The following is a 17,394-nucleotide window of genomic DNA, read 5'->3' as shown; positions in this document are numbered from 1 at the left end:
GTGTTTTAAAGACTGATTTAAAGATGTTCCTTAAAGACTTGGCTTGAATTCGCTGTAACTTTACAATCTTTATGTAATCCACCACACAGATCGCTCCGGATTAACATGTGTGGAGAAGATCGAGAAGTGTCAGGAGATGTACCTGTTGGCGTTCGAGCACTACATCAACCACCGCAAGCACAACATCTCCCACTTCTGGCCCAAGCTGCTGATGAAGGTGACGAACCTGCGCATGATCGGCGCCTGCCACGCCAGCCGCTTCCTGCACATGAAGGTGGAGTGTCCAACAGAACTGTTCCCGCCGCTCTTCCTGGAGGTCTTCGAGGATCAGGAGGTGTGACCCAGAGACACAGCGGCAAAACAAACTCCACCTCATTTTGTTTTCTCGCAAAGCATACCAGAAGCGTTTTTTGTTTCTCACAAGCTCGTGCGCTCTCGAAACGGGACATGTACTTAATTTTGCACCGTCGGTCCCTCGTCTGCTTTTGTCTGGGATTTGTTTTCGGGTTGTCAGCCTCCACACGTTTCGACCCTGCGATTCAGATATTCCTCTCACAGACGGACAAAAGCTAGCATGCATCAACCTACCTCTCATACAAACATACCTCCCGATCTCAGAAGGAGCTTATTTTTAAAAGCGTGACAAAATAACACAAAAAAGCGCCACATTTTTCAATAGCGGCTTCGGAAACGCTGTTGTTAACATCTTAACTCCTACGTTTGAGCTCTACACTATTAAATAGTAACTAATAAATTGGGGGCTGTTTTTTTTTCATCTTCGTCTTTACACGCATAGAATATCTCCTTTTAAAAAACATAACTACCTGATGTTTAGTGCACTCGGACACTCTGTACATTTCGTTTTTGTGTGCACTTCTCATACCTCATTTACACCAGCATTGACATACATGTAGCTACATGTCCTTACATGTATGTATGTATGCACAGTTCTACCTTGCATCAACCCGTTTTTCTTCTTAAACCAAGTCGATACAGTTCTCATATACGTACCTTCCTTTCTAGCATATCCACTTGTACTGCATATGTTACTTATGCTGATGGTTTTTGTGACCTCATTCTCTGAAAAACCTCTCATCACTTTCTGCCGTTTGACCCATAGAGCTGTGAGGTATTGATCTGTCCCGGTTGGACAAATTAATGGATGTAGATATTAAGCCATGCTGTATGTTGTTGTTTGAGATGCATGGATTACTTTATTAAGGCCTTCAGGTTATTTGGTGTTGCTCCAATTTAATTGATTCATCAGATGATAGTACCAAAATGCTTTAAAAGATGAATTATGGTATTACATAGGTAGTTTAAAGAATATTATGGTATTTTGTGAGTGACACGATAGCGCCATGTTACTTCCTTTTAATGAGATCTAAATATTACCCCTGAATTCCATTCATCTATCTAACTTTGACAACATTTGGGAGGTAAATGATCTTAAAATATTAAGGAAAAACAAACAAAAAGGTTCCTAAAATTAGTGCTTTGAAATATTGACAATAAAAGCAGAAGCTAAGATTTAGATGGTTGGGTACAACTGGGCTAAATATCTTAATAGACTTTTCAACAAATGCAAATTTTCTATGTATTTAATTTTTTTAAGTTTGAATTTAAAATTACTAAATTAAATAAGATTTATTTTAGTATATATATTTTTATTATTTCAGTTTACTAGAGAAGTAAAGTTTATTTATAAACTAATTTCAGGAGGATTCATGATTGACAACGGCTGGTCCCGCTTTAGCTAATGCATGATCCACCAATCGGATGATTCCTAAATCACTATAAAAAAGTTTCTTGTCTTAGTTATCTTCGTCTTGAAGAATCCCCCCTTCCTCCCATTTCTTTGATAGGGTGGCACAGCGGCCCAGTGGTTAGCACTGTTGCCTCACAGCAAGAATGTCACTGGTTTAAGTTCTTACCTGTCCAGTCAACGTTTCTGTGTGGAGTTTACATGTTCTCCCTGTGCTCGCGTGGCTTTCCCCCTGGTTCTCTAGTTTCCTCCCACAGCCCAAAGACATGCAACATAGATGAATTGACCAAACCAAATTGGCACCATAGATGAGCTCTTAATCAGCAGTATCTATCTCCTTAGCCATCCCTTACTTGCCATTAGCCATAAATAAGCAGGTGAGTTCTCGAGACTTACCTAAGCTCAAACTCCCCTCTCTCCCTGCATACATGAGGGAGCCCCAGGGCTCGAGGATCTTCTAAACTCAGGGCTCTCTTCCGGGACAGCATGCCAAACACACTTATAATCAATCATCAGTGTGTGTGAACTCTTTTATGGGCCCAAATTTCAGCCATCCTAGCTTTTGAAGTATTTTGCCCATTCGTTTTTTCCATTTGGGCTTTAAATCATTGATTTCAATTTCATCAGTCAAAGCAAAAGTTTATGAAAATGATCTTATACTTTTCCTCAAGCTATTGGGTGTATATGCCAAAGCGAGTTATATTAAATAATATCCCAGCTCTTCTCAACTTTGTAAAGCCATTGAATGGTAATTTTTTTCTGCAATAGTTCATTTCTTAATGTGCATCGCAATAAAATTGTTAAAAAATAAAATTTTTTTGCTACATTTTGGCATAGTTCACACAAAACTGAAAATCCTGTTATTATTTCCTTACCCTTTATTAGTTCCAAACCAGCTTGGCCTTTTTTTCTTCTGATCAACACGCAAGCAGATATTTTGAAGAAATATGTAAACCTGTAACCATTGACTTCCATAGTATTTGTTTTTTATGGAAGTCAGTGGTTACAGGTTTACAGATTTCTTCAAAATAAATTCTTTAGTGTTCAACAGAATAAAGAACTCATGAAGATTTGTAATCATTTGAGAGTTGAGAGTAAAAACACTTGAGAGCAGGGATGCCCAAACTCAGTCCTGGAGGTCCGGTGTCCTGCATATTTTAGTTCCAACCCCAATTAAATACACCTGAACCAGCTAATTAAGCTCTTTCTAGGTATACTAGAAACTTCCAGGCAGGTGTGTTGAAGGATGTTGGAGCAAAACTATGCAGGACACCAGCCCTCCAGGACCGAGTTTGGACACCCCTGCATGAGAGTAAAAAATTAGCAATATATTTGGGTAAACTATCCCTTTAAAACCCTTCAAAAATCCATTTACTGTACCTTACTAAAAATCCACTGTTGAGCTTATTATCCCAAATATAAATCATAAATGTTTTTTTTCTGTAAATATATATTTTATATTATAATATAATAAGGATCCTCATTAATTCCTGCATTTAATAAATGAATTATTTTGCAGTGTAGAGTGACAAGCAGGTGCTGTAGTTTTGTTTGTCGCCCTTCTGTGTTGTAGAAAACCATAAGAACTTTTAGCCCTATTGTACCCACCATTACTGTTAACCATTTAAGAAACAAACAAAATGGGTGTTATCTTACCTCTCCACGTCCTCAAACAGACTCTACCTCACCCTTCCTCCCTGCAAAACAAATTCACCTACTCTTACCCACTTAAACCTGTACATAAATGCACACATGTACACTAAAACATCACCAAGACACAATAGCAACCTCACTTGTATGTGTGCAAACGGCTCTCCTTTTCACTTGTGATGTTGGGACCAAGTGTCAGTCTTGTTCCCTGTTTCTGCGGACAGTAAGAATGTGCCAGATTGAATGATTTTCACTGTCCTGTAACAGAACAAACCAACAGATTATTTTGCTTTAGGGAAGCACTGGAGTAGCAGCACAGGAAGACGGTTCCTGCTTAAGGTGAACCTCGTTTCGGTCCCCCGCCTCCAAACCACATCCATTCACGTGCATCACAAGAAGTTTACCTTGTTCTGCTGCTTGCCCAAAACAAAAAGGACACAGCCAGACTCCCCCGAGAGCATCTTTTGGAATAGTTTAACCGCTGGTTCAGATGCATAGCTGGGTTTCAGCGTCCTTTTTGACCGATATTGTGTCATTATGGCTCCAGGAGTTTGGGACGTGGTCTCCATTTAAAGTGACACAGAGGAACAAAAGGGCAAAAAGGACAAACTCACTGTGACTCGCTAATCTCAGGCTCAATGCAACCCACCAGCACTACAGACACACACTGCCCACAGACGCAATCTACAGCACCAGCACGGGGAATCAGGAAGACCTCTTTTTTTGTTTTTCTCTCTGGACGTACAGTACAGAACTGGTTTACAGCAGCACTTTTATTAGAACAGAACATTCAGTTCTTCACACCTAGCCAGATGATGAATATGTTGATTGAGAATTTGGCTCTAAAATGGGTCATATTATAATGTTTTGAAATAAAAGTGCATTGTGCTATGAAATCATACTACAACTTTCAGAACTTGTTCACTTGTTCAGATTTTGTGTATATGTTTACACAATACCATTCCCATATACATATAAATCTGATACATGGAAATATATGCAAATGACATACAGTTGAAGTTGAATTATTAGACCCCCTTTATATTTTTTCTCCCAATTTGTTTAACGGAAAGATTTTTTCAACAGATTTCTAAACATGATAGTTTAATAACTAACTTCTAATAACTGATTTATTTTATCTTTGCCATGATGACTACATAATATATTCCCTGATTGTTTTCAAGGTATTTCAGCTTAAAGTGCGATTTAAAGTCTTAATTAGGTTAATAAGACAAGTTATTGTAATCAGGCAAATAGTGTTATAACGATGGTTTGTTCTGTAGACAATCGAAAAACAATGTAGCTTAAGGGGGCTAATAATTTTAACCTCAAAATGGTTTTTAAAAAGATTAAAAACTGCTTTTATTCTAGCCGAAATAAAACAAATAAGACTTTCTCCAGAAGAAATAATATTATTGCAAATACTGTGAAAATGTCGTTGCTTTGTTAAACATAATTTGGGAAATAATTAAAAAAGAATACAAAAATTTACAGGAGGGAGAATAATTTAGACTTCAGTTGTGTATGACATAGTTCATATTTGGATTTCAGATATATAAAATATAAGTTATATATGCAACATATATTTTAAAATATTTCAAAAAATGCCCTGTGCATATATTTTTACATAAAGATATAATTGTATGAACACATATGTGTGAACACAAACATAAAAATAAAGCTAATATATTTGACGGATTTGTAAATATTTGCAATTGAAATATATATATATATGAAAACACCCATTTTTGGAATATTTCTGTATATAAATGTTGCATATATGACATATATTTTATATTTGTGAAATCCAAATATGAACTTGTGAGTGATTTGCTTATATTACCCATATATCAAATTTCTATGTGGGGTTTCAGAATCTCAAGTTTATTCCGTTTGTTTTTTTGTTTTGCTTTGGGGTTTTTTGTTTTGTTACTTTGCATTTTTGGGGGCTCTGAAAATGCAAACTCAAATTTTTGGGGTCTAAATTTTTGCCCAATTTAAGATTATGAAAATGTGATGTCATGCACATACATTGTCTATTGCCAGTTCTTAACAATGAAAGCTACAATAGCAAATGTAGTAACGTATAGTGTTTCTTAAACAATAAAAAAAAGTAATCTACTGGCAGGCCATATGCATAATACAGAATTTTATTATTTTTAGTTGAACATGGTGTGTTTTGACAGTATTTTCATCAGTATTTCAAACTTTCATAAAATGATTTTCTGATTTTGGTACATTCTTGTTTTGTAAGCCTAAACTAAAACCATTCTCCAAAAACAAAAAGTTTAACACAGGCTTTTTCACATCAACACATTAGCACTGGGTGCCGCTTACAGTAGATAAGCCGTCTTTCCAGTATGTCTGACAAACTACAAAGGACAGGCTGGATCTTTTCCAATGATGAGTTCATCATACATATGTAGAAATTTTGGATCAAATTTGAACTTTGGATGCATAAAAATATGACTGGATCTGATGAGTTTTAATTCTATCTATGAACGCAAGTTTAGAATTACCAGAATTGATGATGTATAGTTCTGACAGAAATAATGACTTTCATTAGCCTTTTAAACTTTGTTTTTATTTGATATATTGAGGGTCAGCATGATCGCCTCACACCAAGAAGGTCGCTGGTTCGAGCCCCGGCTGGCTCAATTGGCATTTCTGTGTGAAGTTTGCATGTTCTCCCCATGTTCGCTTGGGTTTCCTCCGGATGCTCCGGTTTCCCCCACAAGTCCAAAGACATGCGGTACAGGTGAATTGGGTAAACTAAATTGTACGTAGTGTATGTGTGTGAATGAGAGTATATGAGTGTTTCCCAGTGATGGGTTGCAGCTGGAAGGGCATCTGCTGTGTAAAACATATGCTGGATAAATTGGTGACTTATTAAGCTGTGGCGACCCCAGATTACCTCAATTACTTAAATAAAAATCAATATGGAGATTTTTCCATATTAGCAGTACACTAATACATATGTATATACATATACATATGTATATACATATACATATGTATGCATATATATATATATATATATATATATATATATATATATATATATATATAGTCAAGCCAGAAATTATTCATACCCCAGGAGTATGAATAATGGGGTATAATTGATTTTTTGGTGTGACAGTATAAAAATCTCTCATATTTTTATACAAAATGTATATCTTTATTTTTTCTGAGATCAACATTACACCGTAAAACCCAACAGTCAACTTTATCAAATGAAATGAGTGTAGTTAACTCGAAATTGACTGAAAGTTAATTCTACTCATTTGAAAAGAGTTTTGAACTCAGTGTTGAAGGTAATGGGTTAATTAAATACCTAATTTCTTCAACTTAAATGGAGTAAGTTCACAGTACTCATATTAGTTTTTAACTCAGATGGTTTGTAGCAATCGCTTTTCTCAAATGGATTGAGTTTTCTTAACTTTTTGAGTGGCGACGCAGTGGTGCAGTAGGTAGTGCTGTCGCCTCACAGCAAGAAGGTCGTTGGTTCGAGCCTCGGCTGGGTCAGTTGGCGTTTCTGTGTGGAGTTTGCATGTTCTCCCCACGTTTGCGTGGGTTTCCTCCAGGTGCTGCGGTTTCCCCCACAGTCCAAAGACATGCAGTACAGGTGAATTGGGAAGGCTAAATTGTCTATAGTGTATGAGTGTGTATGGATGTTTGCCAGAGATGGGTTGCGACTGGAAGGGCATCCGCTGTGTAAAATGTGTGCTGGATAAGTTGGCAGTTCATTCCGCTGTGGCAACCCGGATTTAATAAAGGGAGGCTCGAACCAGCGACCTTCTTGCTGTGAGGTGAAAGTGCTACCCACTGCGATGCCATCATTATTATTATGTCTTTTTTTAGGTTTTAGGCACTCATTTTAGCCCAGATTGAATGCAAGTAACAGATAAGGACTCATTTCACATCCAAATAAAATGCTTGTTTGATACTTGAGTCACCAAGAAGATCCAAAAGCTACATTTTTATAAATGATTGTGCAATACACATTTCTTTAACTATCATTTCATCTGATATGAACATTTAATGGACCTTAAAATTGTGAAGAACTAGATTTCTACAATCTATTCTTCTATATAGCAAGTCATATGAGAAGTTTGGAGGTTTTAGTGGTTTTAAAGACATTTCACTCAAAAATACCCTGTCCATCTTCTCACAAGAAATGTACAGAAATTCTTGCTGTATTTTATGCTGAGTGATATGCAGGTTGTTTTCTGAAGTATAACCTGGACTGAATCTTTAGTTATAAGATTGTGACAATCACTAGTTCAGAGCAAAACTAAGGTCACTCAGGCACCATGCTTTTTGTTTTCATCTGAATTGTACTGTGGGTGTGTAAATGTTTAGTTGGTTTTACACACTTCAGTTACTCATTTTTCCATAATAAGCTTTTCTTGCAGTGATTTGATCTATAAAAAAAATCAAGGACATCTGTTACTTCAAACCTTCATTACTTCACATGCAAGACGGTGAGTTTTGACATTTATTTGAATATTAAACCCAGCAATCCTGATTCCTCCAGCTCACAGGCTGATGGGATTGAGATGAATGTTATTGTCAGTTAAAAGATTTTTGAAATCTGATGATAAGTGTATTCTTAACCACCATCGCCAGTATACCTTAGTCAACAGGGTTTAACACGCCACAAAACCTCACACACATTTTACTGTAAGAAGCCATCCCCATCTTCACCACAAGCCTCTTACTGTTTTGTAAACCCATTCAGTGCAATAGGTCTTTTTGACAGTTGGTTCAAAAAGTGATATGTATATTATATGCTGTGCTTTTATCTGCATTCTGTCTCTCACAAATCTCTCTCTCTCTCTCTCTCTCTCTCTCTCTCTCTCTCTCTCTCTCTCTCTCTCTCTCTCTCTCTCTGTCTCTCTCTGCACATGTGCTTGTGTGTCCTTTACTTGCTTGTGGAGCATAATCAATGTGCTTTTACTGGAATTTGATCACCATCTGGTCAAGAAATGCAAACTTGCTGTTAAATCTTACTTTGTAGCATTGTACATTTTTCCTGCTGTTATGGTTCAAAGCTGTAATGGATGTGAAAGGCCTGTGAGGTTTTTCCCCCATAATGCCTGTGTTAAATGAATGCAATGCAGACTGTTTTCTTTTCTTCCTTTCCTTTTCTTTTCTTTCCTTTCCTTTCCTTTCCTTTCCTTTCCTTTCCTTTCCTTTCCTTTCCTTTCCTTTCCTTTCCTTTCCTTTCCTTTCCTTTCCTTTCCTTTCCTTTCCTTTCCTTTCCTTACTTTCCTTTCCCTTCCTTTCCTTTCCTTTCATTTTTTTTCCTTTCCTTTCCTTTCATTTATATATATATATATATATATATAATGTTTTTTGAAGAATGATTCAATTAATTCTCAAACTGCAGAGCATCAGTGACTGGTTTGAGGAAAAAAGATATATTTTTGAATATATGTTCGCTTACAGCTGGTATATTTGCATGTAGTTATGAATTTAACAAAATCATATTTTCAGATGCAGGAACCAAGTAAAAAAATGTATTTGCAGCCATACAATCACAATATATTATAAATATGTTGAGTATGGATCAGACGAGAGCAGAAAATGTGGGAGGGGTTTCAGAGTAACTCAGGTATGTGTGCTACTTTTCACTTTAAAAATGTTTAATAAAAGATTGCTGTTGTTTCTTGTGAACCGAAGGCCTCTTTTGTTTGATTATGTGGTTATTTTAAGGGAATTTATTCAAGAAGTTGAAGACTTAGTGGTCCTTGGTGATGCAAAATGCAAGCCAATGGGGACCCCTCAAAAAATCACCTAGATCTGGATGGACTGAGGGTGAGTGAATTAATCATAAAAATCTGCTCTCTCTTGATCCTTAGATTACTTGGAACCCCAATCTACTCAATCCAGGGGCTTCATTAATTTAAACTGATTTGATCTTACAGCGTCTTTTATGTGGCTTCTGAGAAAAAATGCATAGCACCACCTCATGCACTGAGCATATTAACACACTTTTCTTTCTGGCAAAGTAGTTGTAAATCTCTGGTGAAGGATCAGGTTGACTCTCTTTTATACGCTATCATGATGGTGAAAAAATAAAATAAAAAAGACATATTGTTCTAAAGGGCCAAGGCTGAAGGCTGGTAATTTTTCATGTATTCATGCTATTTACTTGAAAAATATATACACTAACTGGCCACTATATTTGGAACACCTGCTTTATTAGCTCCAACTGCTCGTTAACCCAAATTTCTAATCAGCCAATCACATGGCAGCAACTCAATGCATTTAGGCATGTAGACATAGTCAAGACGATCTGCTGCAGTTCAAACTGAGCATCAGAAGGGGCAAGAAAGGGGATTTTAGTACTTTGAACGTGGCATGGTTGTTAATGCCAGACGGGCTGGTCTGAGTATTTCAGAAACTGCTGATCTACTGGGATTTTCAAGTACAACCATCTCTAGGGTTTACAGAGAATGGTCTGAAAAAGAGAAAATATCCAGTGAGCAGCAGTTCTGTGGGCACAAATGGTGAAGTCAGCTCAAATGGACTGAAAAATATATTGTGCAAACATTGTATCGTTTTGTTAAGGGACCCAGAAAAAAAATGAAAAAAAGAGGTGCAATTTCTGTGGATAGCCTAGTGTAGATGAATAATTAAGCCATAATTTTCGACATTTTAAAGAGATAATGAGATAAACTAGTGCTTCGGTTAACTCTTTATTGAGAACCCAAGTGGGCCCCACATGAGATCATTAATTTTCCTTCATAGTCAGTGGTTTAAACTCAATTCAAGATGTAGAGACATTTGTAATGTTAGAAGTAGGGCTGCACCATATTAGTAAAATCTAACGTTTCGATATTTTTTTATTTTGCGATATATATTCCGATATGAATACAACTTAAGTCACCAGATGACTTAATATCTCTATTTGGAAAGAATTTATAATGTTAGACCGATTGGGATGATTCTACATTGAGAGTGCATCTCCATGAAATCCAATAAGTGTGGTTTATTTATAAACTAATTTCGAGAGGATCACGTGCTTATGATCAACACGGCTGGCTCCTCATTAGCTCTGTAATCTGACCCATTAGATGATTATGGAAGCATTATAAATAACCAGAGTTTTTCGCTCCAGTTATCTTCGTCTTGAAGCTTGCTTCCCGCTACAAAACGCTCCAGCATCGCACCATTTAACCCATCCAGACGGAAGAACAAACAAACAAACAAACAAACAAACAACAACTCAAGCCAGAGCCCCGTTCTCCCTGAGAATTCAGCCGCAGCCTCGCCAGCTATCGAGCCTGGATTCCCGCAAAACGTCGTCCCACAAGCTCTTCCACCTTCTACTTCAAACTGCCTCACACAAACGCAGTCTACAAACACACACACTCTCACATTATTAGTGCTGTGTAAGCAATATCTAATTAAATTTTACAAAAACATTTATAAAAATAAATTACATATAATGTCACATTTCTTGAAATGTTGAAATAAATTTGAATGTTATTTTCTTATTATTTACAAAAACATCACATGAAATATTAGGTCATGAACATTTACCGGAAAGTTTTGGAAAAGTACTGAAATTTTAGTAGGAAAATTTTGTATGAAGTGAACCCTCCTCATAGGACATGCTGCAGAGGTAGAGTGGACTAGATGGAAAACAACTGCTTCCAATCATCCAAGAACAGTCTGGTGATGAACGCCTATTCCAGTATGATGGAGCGCTTTACCACAGGGCTAAAGTGATAATTAAGTGGCTCAGCGAACAAAACATTGGAAGGGGCAGCATCATTTAATGTGTGAAAATGAACTCCCCAGACCATAATGCCTTGTGGAAATCTTGTGGACAATCCTGAAGAGGTGTGGACATTTCTGGACTAACAAATCCCAAGTTCTGAAAACTTAAACGTTGATAATGCAAGAATGGGCTCCATCAGACAGGATGTGACACAGAATTTAATTGACAGCAGGACAGGGTGAGTGCTTGAAAGAAGGATCAACACTACAAGTTTTACTCTATGTATTAACTTAATTAATGAACAATTGTCAATTAATGCCACTTGTCAAATGCTTGAACTATTGACACTTGTGAATTGTTTGTGATTATATGTTTTACACTGTATTTGTAAATACTAGTGTATATATACTGTATACAGTATAAACATATTTCTTCATTATGTTAATAAAGTCATCTTAATTTTATTAAAATGGTTGAATTTGTGTTTCTCTTTTAAAAATTAAGTATGTTTAGAAGTTCCTGGTCAACTTTGGCCCGAGGACCAAGCCGACTCTCAGCCAGAACTGGTTTGAAGTGTCTGGGCCACATAAAACAAAAAAAGTCATTTTACAGGATGTGGGCTACAAATGGGACAGAGTCTACTTTTTGTGCTTGTTTTCAGTGTCTGGGCCATGTTTTGGCCCAGGAACCCATCCAGAACTGAAGCAAGTGCATGGCCCAGAGGTGAGCCAGATTTTGAGCCAAAAAGATTCCAATGTCCACTCGTACATGGATAATAAGGTCAGTACTTTTATAAGTTTTATTTTTTTGTAGTCAATCAAACCAAAATACACACGCACACACTTTAAAGTGTAACAAAATTCTGTCTGCCTCTGTATCTAACCATTGTTGTGTGCTGCATGAACGTTTTAAATGAACATTTACCACTAGAAGGCAGGATATATTTTTTAGGTGCAGAACACAATTATTTAAACAAATGAACACCAAAATGTATTTTTTATGTAGGAATGTGCATATTTTACGTAATGCTGACATGTACATGATGAAAACACAGATTCATGTAGGTATTAATCATACAGCCTGTCGTTGAGCTGGCAGAGCTGGCGCAGGAATCCATCATTGGGCCCGATCTCTCGTTTCTCTCTGACGGTGGCCACTGCAGCTCGCACGTCCATCCTGTGCTGCAGCATCAGATGAGCGATGACCAGAGCAGCTGATCGACTGTAGCCTTTCTGACAGTGGACATACACTTTTCCTATACAGAAAAATCACAAACTTTCACTGTGTTAAATATGGCTTTTACATTCATTGTCCACTTTCAAACTGACGACACCAAAATTGAGTGTGAGTAACTTGACTGACACAAATATACACACATAATAATGGGCTTTAAAGCATTAGAAGGCTGTGAAGAAATCAAACTATAGAGCTTGGTCTTTATTGCATCTGTTTTCTGTTTGCATTTCGTGTTATTAATGTATGTATTTACTGATGTTTAGTGTCATCATTTACTCATTTTCTAATGTATTTAAGAATGTAGCCCAATGCAGGGTAGCCCTATTCATGTTTTTGTGTTTTAGACCCTAGCCTATAAAATATGAGCAGACCTTTACAGAACGTTGTGAAAAGGTTTTATTTAGCACAAAAATTCTACTTTTTTTACAAGCCAAATAAAAAATAAGAACCACTTTCCTAAGAATGTGGAAATTATATATATATATATATATATATATATATATATATATATATATATATATATATATATATATATATATATATATAATTTTTTTATTTTTTTATGTTTATTTAATCGTTACCTGTTTTCGATGCAAAATTAGGTTAGGCTAAACAATTAGCTGAGTTTTATTCTGTGTATTTTATACAAATTATGCCAAGCGCTCGCCTGGTTTAGGTTGACATTCAGATTGACACATAACCTTGGTCCTTCCTTTGAAATTTGGAAATTTCGCTGGTGGACAAAAAAATGAAGTAATTGACCTATTTATATTTATATATATATATATATATATATATATATATATATATATATATATATATATATATATATATATATATATATATATATATATATATATATATATATATATTATTTTATTTTATTTTATATATATTTTTTTAATGTTATTTAATTTTTTTGTTCATTAACTTATATATATAATATATATATATATATATATATATATATATATATATATATATATATATATATATATATATATATATATATATTATTTTATTTTATATATATTTTTTAATGTTATTTAATTTTTTTGTTCATTAACTTATATATATAATATATATATATATATATATATATATATATATATATATATATATATATATATATATATATATATATATATATATATACTATTTTATTTTATTTTATATATATTTTTTAATGTTATTTAATTTTTTTTGTTCATTAACTTAACACTTATAATATTGTACGTAATTTGTGATCATCGGGTGTTTTACCGTTTGTTTACACTTACGAATTCGAATGGCATTATGGGAACGTCTTTTCTCTGATGTTCTCTGACAACATTGCGCGGTTAGCTACTGGTTTCAGTGGTAATTACTTAAGTAGGCCTATAGCCAAATGTAACGTTCAAATTTAACTCTATTTAACAAGACAGACTTTTATTAACATTATTGGTAGTTTGAAGGTTGTTTCTCTAAATAACGTTACAAAAACTAGTAATGAATTGCCATTTTCGTTTACGTGCAAATATGATAGCCTAGCCGACTGATGAATAATCGTTAGCCTATGTAAAAAAAAAATGTTTATTGTTTAAACTATTTAAACGTAAGAAAGAGTTGAGATTTTGTTTTTGAAGCACATTTCTTCTAACGTTAGGATAATATAATCGTTAATTCTATAGTCACTATGGTGACACAACAATAATATTAACAAATGACCCTGTATTGTACTCAACTAGAGGGTATATTACTACTACAACACACAACAGCAATGGACTGTTGTAAAAATTAGAATATAATATTTATTGTTTATCAATTCACTATAGGTATTACTACAGTTTACAAACGTTAGCTATATATATATATATATATATATATATATATATATATATATATATATATATATATATATATATATATATATATATATATATATATAATGAGAATTAAACTCAAATGTAAAGCTAATGTCGCTGAGTGAGGGTGTCTTTAAAAGTACAGTTTATTCCCACCTTTCATTTCCAAAGCTCTTTGAATAAAACCAGAAGCTTCTTCAAAATATATGCTGAGGTCAAAATGGTCAGTGTCGAAGGCTGGTATCCCATGATAGATGATTCCTGTGTCTGCATAAAACTCTGCATCTGTGTTCACATGCATGTCTGATTGGCCTTCGGCAGCATTGAGGATGTGTGTCACTCCCAGCTCTAGCAAACGGGTCACATTTGTGGCTGCAGACCTGTTGAGATGCAGACAGAAGGTTTAGTAAAAACTCAATACTCAGTAGTTCAGCCCTGAACATTTTCAGACCATCCAACTGACTACAACTACATGTCTTTTTTATAGAGGAATCTGGAGATGAGGAGGCTGTTCATTTGTAGGAGTTGCAGGATTGAAGGGTAGTCTGAGATATTATATCTAGCAATCAGCCACCACTACAACCCAGAGCTGGTAAGCAAACCCAAATTATTCACAATGTATTTAGCTTTTATTTTCCAACCAAAAATAAAGGCAAATCTAACCATTGGATAGATTTTAATATTTAACCAATGTATTGGATTTCCAAAGTGATGTTTAACAGAACACGAATAATTTCAGTATTTCCTATAATAATTTCTCTTCTGGAAAATGTCTTATTTCTTATACAGGGTATCCGCAGGGCCATAAAAAGTCTTAAATTTCTAAAACACACTTTTAGGCCTTAAAAAGTCTCAAATTCACTGAAATGTTGTCTTGTAGGTCTTAAATCATTTAAAAAGAATCTTAATTTTTCTTTGCTTATATAAAGCTACCCAATCGATCCAAAACACATCCAATCACCAACAACACATCTCCATAAAACGTTTAGCAAAACTACTCATAACTAATATTATAACTGTAGTCTGTTGTGCAAAGATTTAGTTTTCAAAGAGTTTTTTTAAGTTTTGTTGAACAAAAATATCTGTATACAACTAGAGTTTGCTTGTATTGACACATTGTTTAAAATATGTGGCTAAGAAATAACCAATTAGATTTTTCTTTCTGCTGGGCCTTAAAAAAAATCCTTAGTGTCCAGCCCTATAAGTCTGAAATGTCATTCTTCGTGGTCTTATAAAGTCTTAAATTTGACTTGGTGAAACCTGCAGAAACCCTGCATAGTTTGGCTTTAATACAAGCACTTTTATTTTATTCTTTAAAATAATGTTTAAGGATGAGTTTTATTAACATTACTTAAGATTTTTTCAAATATATATATATAACTTACTGTAAACCAATTACAAGCAAAAAACTGTATTTAAATTTACAGAACAATTTATCTTGCTTTATATGTATTTACAAAATGTTATGTATATCTTTACTATAAAATATATAATAATTAAAAAAAATCGTTAACAGTATATATATATATTTATTGATTCAACTATCTATGCAACCATTAATCCTTCTGTCTGTCTGTCTGTCTGTCTGTCTGTCTGTCTGTCTCTCTCTCTCTCTCTCTAATTATTGTTCTATACAGTGCATTTACACATTTATTGCGAAAAAAAGACTTCTTTTTCATCCATTTGTTATGGTGAATCATCATATCCATTTAACTCCATAGATTATGTCTTTGTACAGCCCTGGGGTTTACGCTTAACTCAGAGTCAACCTACTCAGAGTTTAATGAACTAACTCAAATCAGTTTTTCAGAGTTTTCCATCTCAAGGTAAATCTACTCAAAGTTCAGAACTGATCGAATCTCTCCATTAAAACAGCAACATTTGCAGACATGATCCTTCTCACTCTGTCAGTGAGTATTTGAGAGTGTTTCCAGCATCAGAGGGCGTCCTTCGTGCATGGAAATAAATAGGCCATGTTTATTTAAAGGCTTGTCCTTAGAGAATTCGCAACAGGATACTCAAGCGTGTTTTGAATCCCAACTATCAGATAGCAAAGGCTAAACACACCATTGCGAAATGTAAATGTTTGCTGCTATAATTCTTATAATTAATGGTGAGAAAAGAAGACAATTATCCACCCACCACATATCTGGAGGCTGTAGTGATGACTTACTCATTTCCTAGCAGTATCCCAGGATAGACTTCATGAAAAGGTTTGGAGGGCATGCAGAAGTCTCCGTTATCATCGGTCAGCAGATCGTTGAGCTGTTGAACAGACACTTCATAGCTCGTCATGTTCAGCTGAAGATAAACTGCTTGTTCTGCTGAAGATAAAGTGTTGTTCTGCTGAAGATAAAGTGTTGTTCTTCAGACTTCATGGAGTGATTTTCTGTAATCCAGATTTATCTTCATTGTTTTGCCTTCTGGAGGATTATATAAAGTTGTTTTGTTTTAGTCCAGTGGTCAGTGTCTATTTGAACATAAAATTAAGGCTGTTTACATGAATCTGTTAGTTGTTTTTGCTTGTTAGGATTAGAGAGAGTTTACTACAGCCAAACACTTACTGCCTTGAGTTTGTGTTTTAAACCACTAGGTGGCATCAGACATTCTTGTTTTTTTTTTAAAAAGACTTGATATGATGGAATATAGACTATAAGATGACATTTTTAGACTGTTGAAATCCATATGGCAGTTTAGCAAAATATGTGGTGTGACAAGCTGTACCCCATCAATTGTTTTAGTATTACTAAGATACTGTTGTAGTTTTCGTTAGTAATTTAATTTTGTTAGAATTTTCAATTTGATAATTTTGCTGAGATTTTGACTTTTTTTTGCAGTTTTGATGTGTTTGTTAATTACATATATATATATATATATATATATATATATATATATATATATATATATATATATATATATATATATATATATATATATATATATATTTATAATGGACGTATGATATATTTAATGGAGGGGACAGCTTTCTCTGTGGTGGGTCCTCGGTTATGGAACGTATTGCCCCTTGAGATTGGAATGGCTCCATCACTGTCTATTTTTAAATTACTCCTAAAAATGTACCTATTAAGCTTGGCTTTTTAATATTATTTTAATAGTCTTTTCTATTGCTTCATGTTTACATTTATTCAGTTGCTACTCTTGGTTTA

The 17,394-nt window shown here is 34.6% G+C and overlaps 2 protein-coding genes across 4 annotated transcripts in view; one reads left to right on the top strand and one right to left on the bottom strand.

The window, feature by feature from the left end:
- Window positions 1-4,316, top strand: part of thraa (thyroid hormone receptor alpha a) — a 58,327-nt gene extending 54,011 nt beyond the window's left edge. For all 3 annotated transcript variants that reach the window (XM_056453801.1, XM_056453800.1, XM_056453802.1), the window contains 2 exons: window positions 90-334; window positions 3,711-4,316. In XM_056453801.1, coding sequence (XP_056309776.1) covers window positions 90-334; window positions 3,711-3,758 — 293 coding nt within the window. In that variant the 3' untranslated portion in view covers window positions 3,759-4,316. The remainder of the gene's footprint in view (window positions 1-89; window positions 335-3,710) is intronic.
- Window positions 4,317-11,965: 7,649 nt separating this feature from the next.
- On the bottom strand, window positions 11,966-16,794 carry dusp3b (dual specificity phosphatase 3b). Its single transcript, XM_056453804.1, has 3 exons — window positions 16,401-16,794; window positions 14,384-14,607; window positions 11,966-12,402 (listed from the first exon to the last, which is right to left on the bottom strand). The coding sequence occupies exons 1-3, from the start codon at window positions 16,520-16,522 to the stop codon at window positions 12,215-12,217; spliced, it is 534 nt and encodes a 177-aa protein (XP_056309779.1). The 5' UTR covers window positions 16,523-16,794; the 3' UTR covers window positions 11,966-12,214.
- Between the last annotated feature and the right edge of the window lie 600 nt (window positions 16,795-17,394).

Source organism: Danio aesculapii, chromosome 3 (genome assembly GCF_903798145.1).
Source record: "Danio aesculapii chromosome 3, fDanAes4.1, whole genome shotgun sequence".
Taxonomy (NCBI): Eukaryota; Metazoa; Chordata; class Actinopteri; order Cypriniformes; family Danionidae; genus Danio; species Danio aesculapii.
This window is presented reverse-complemented; position numbering and strand designations above follow the sequence as displayed.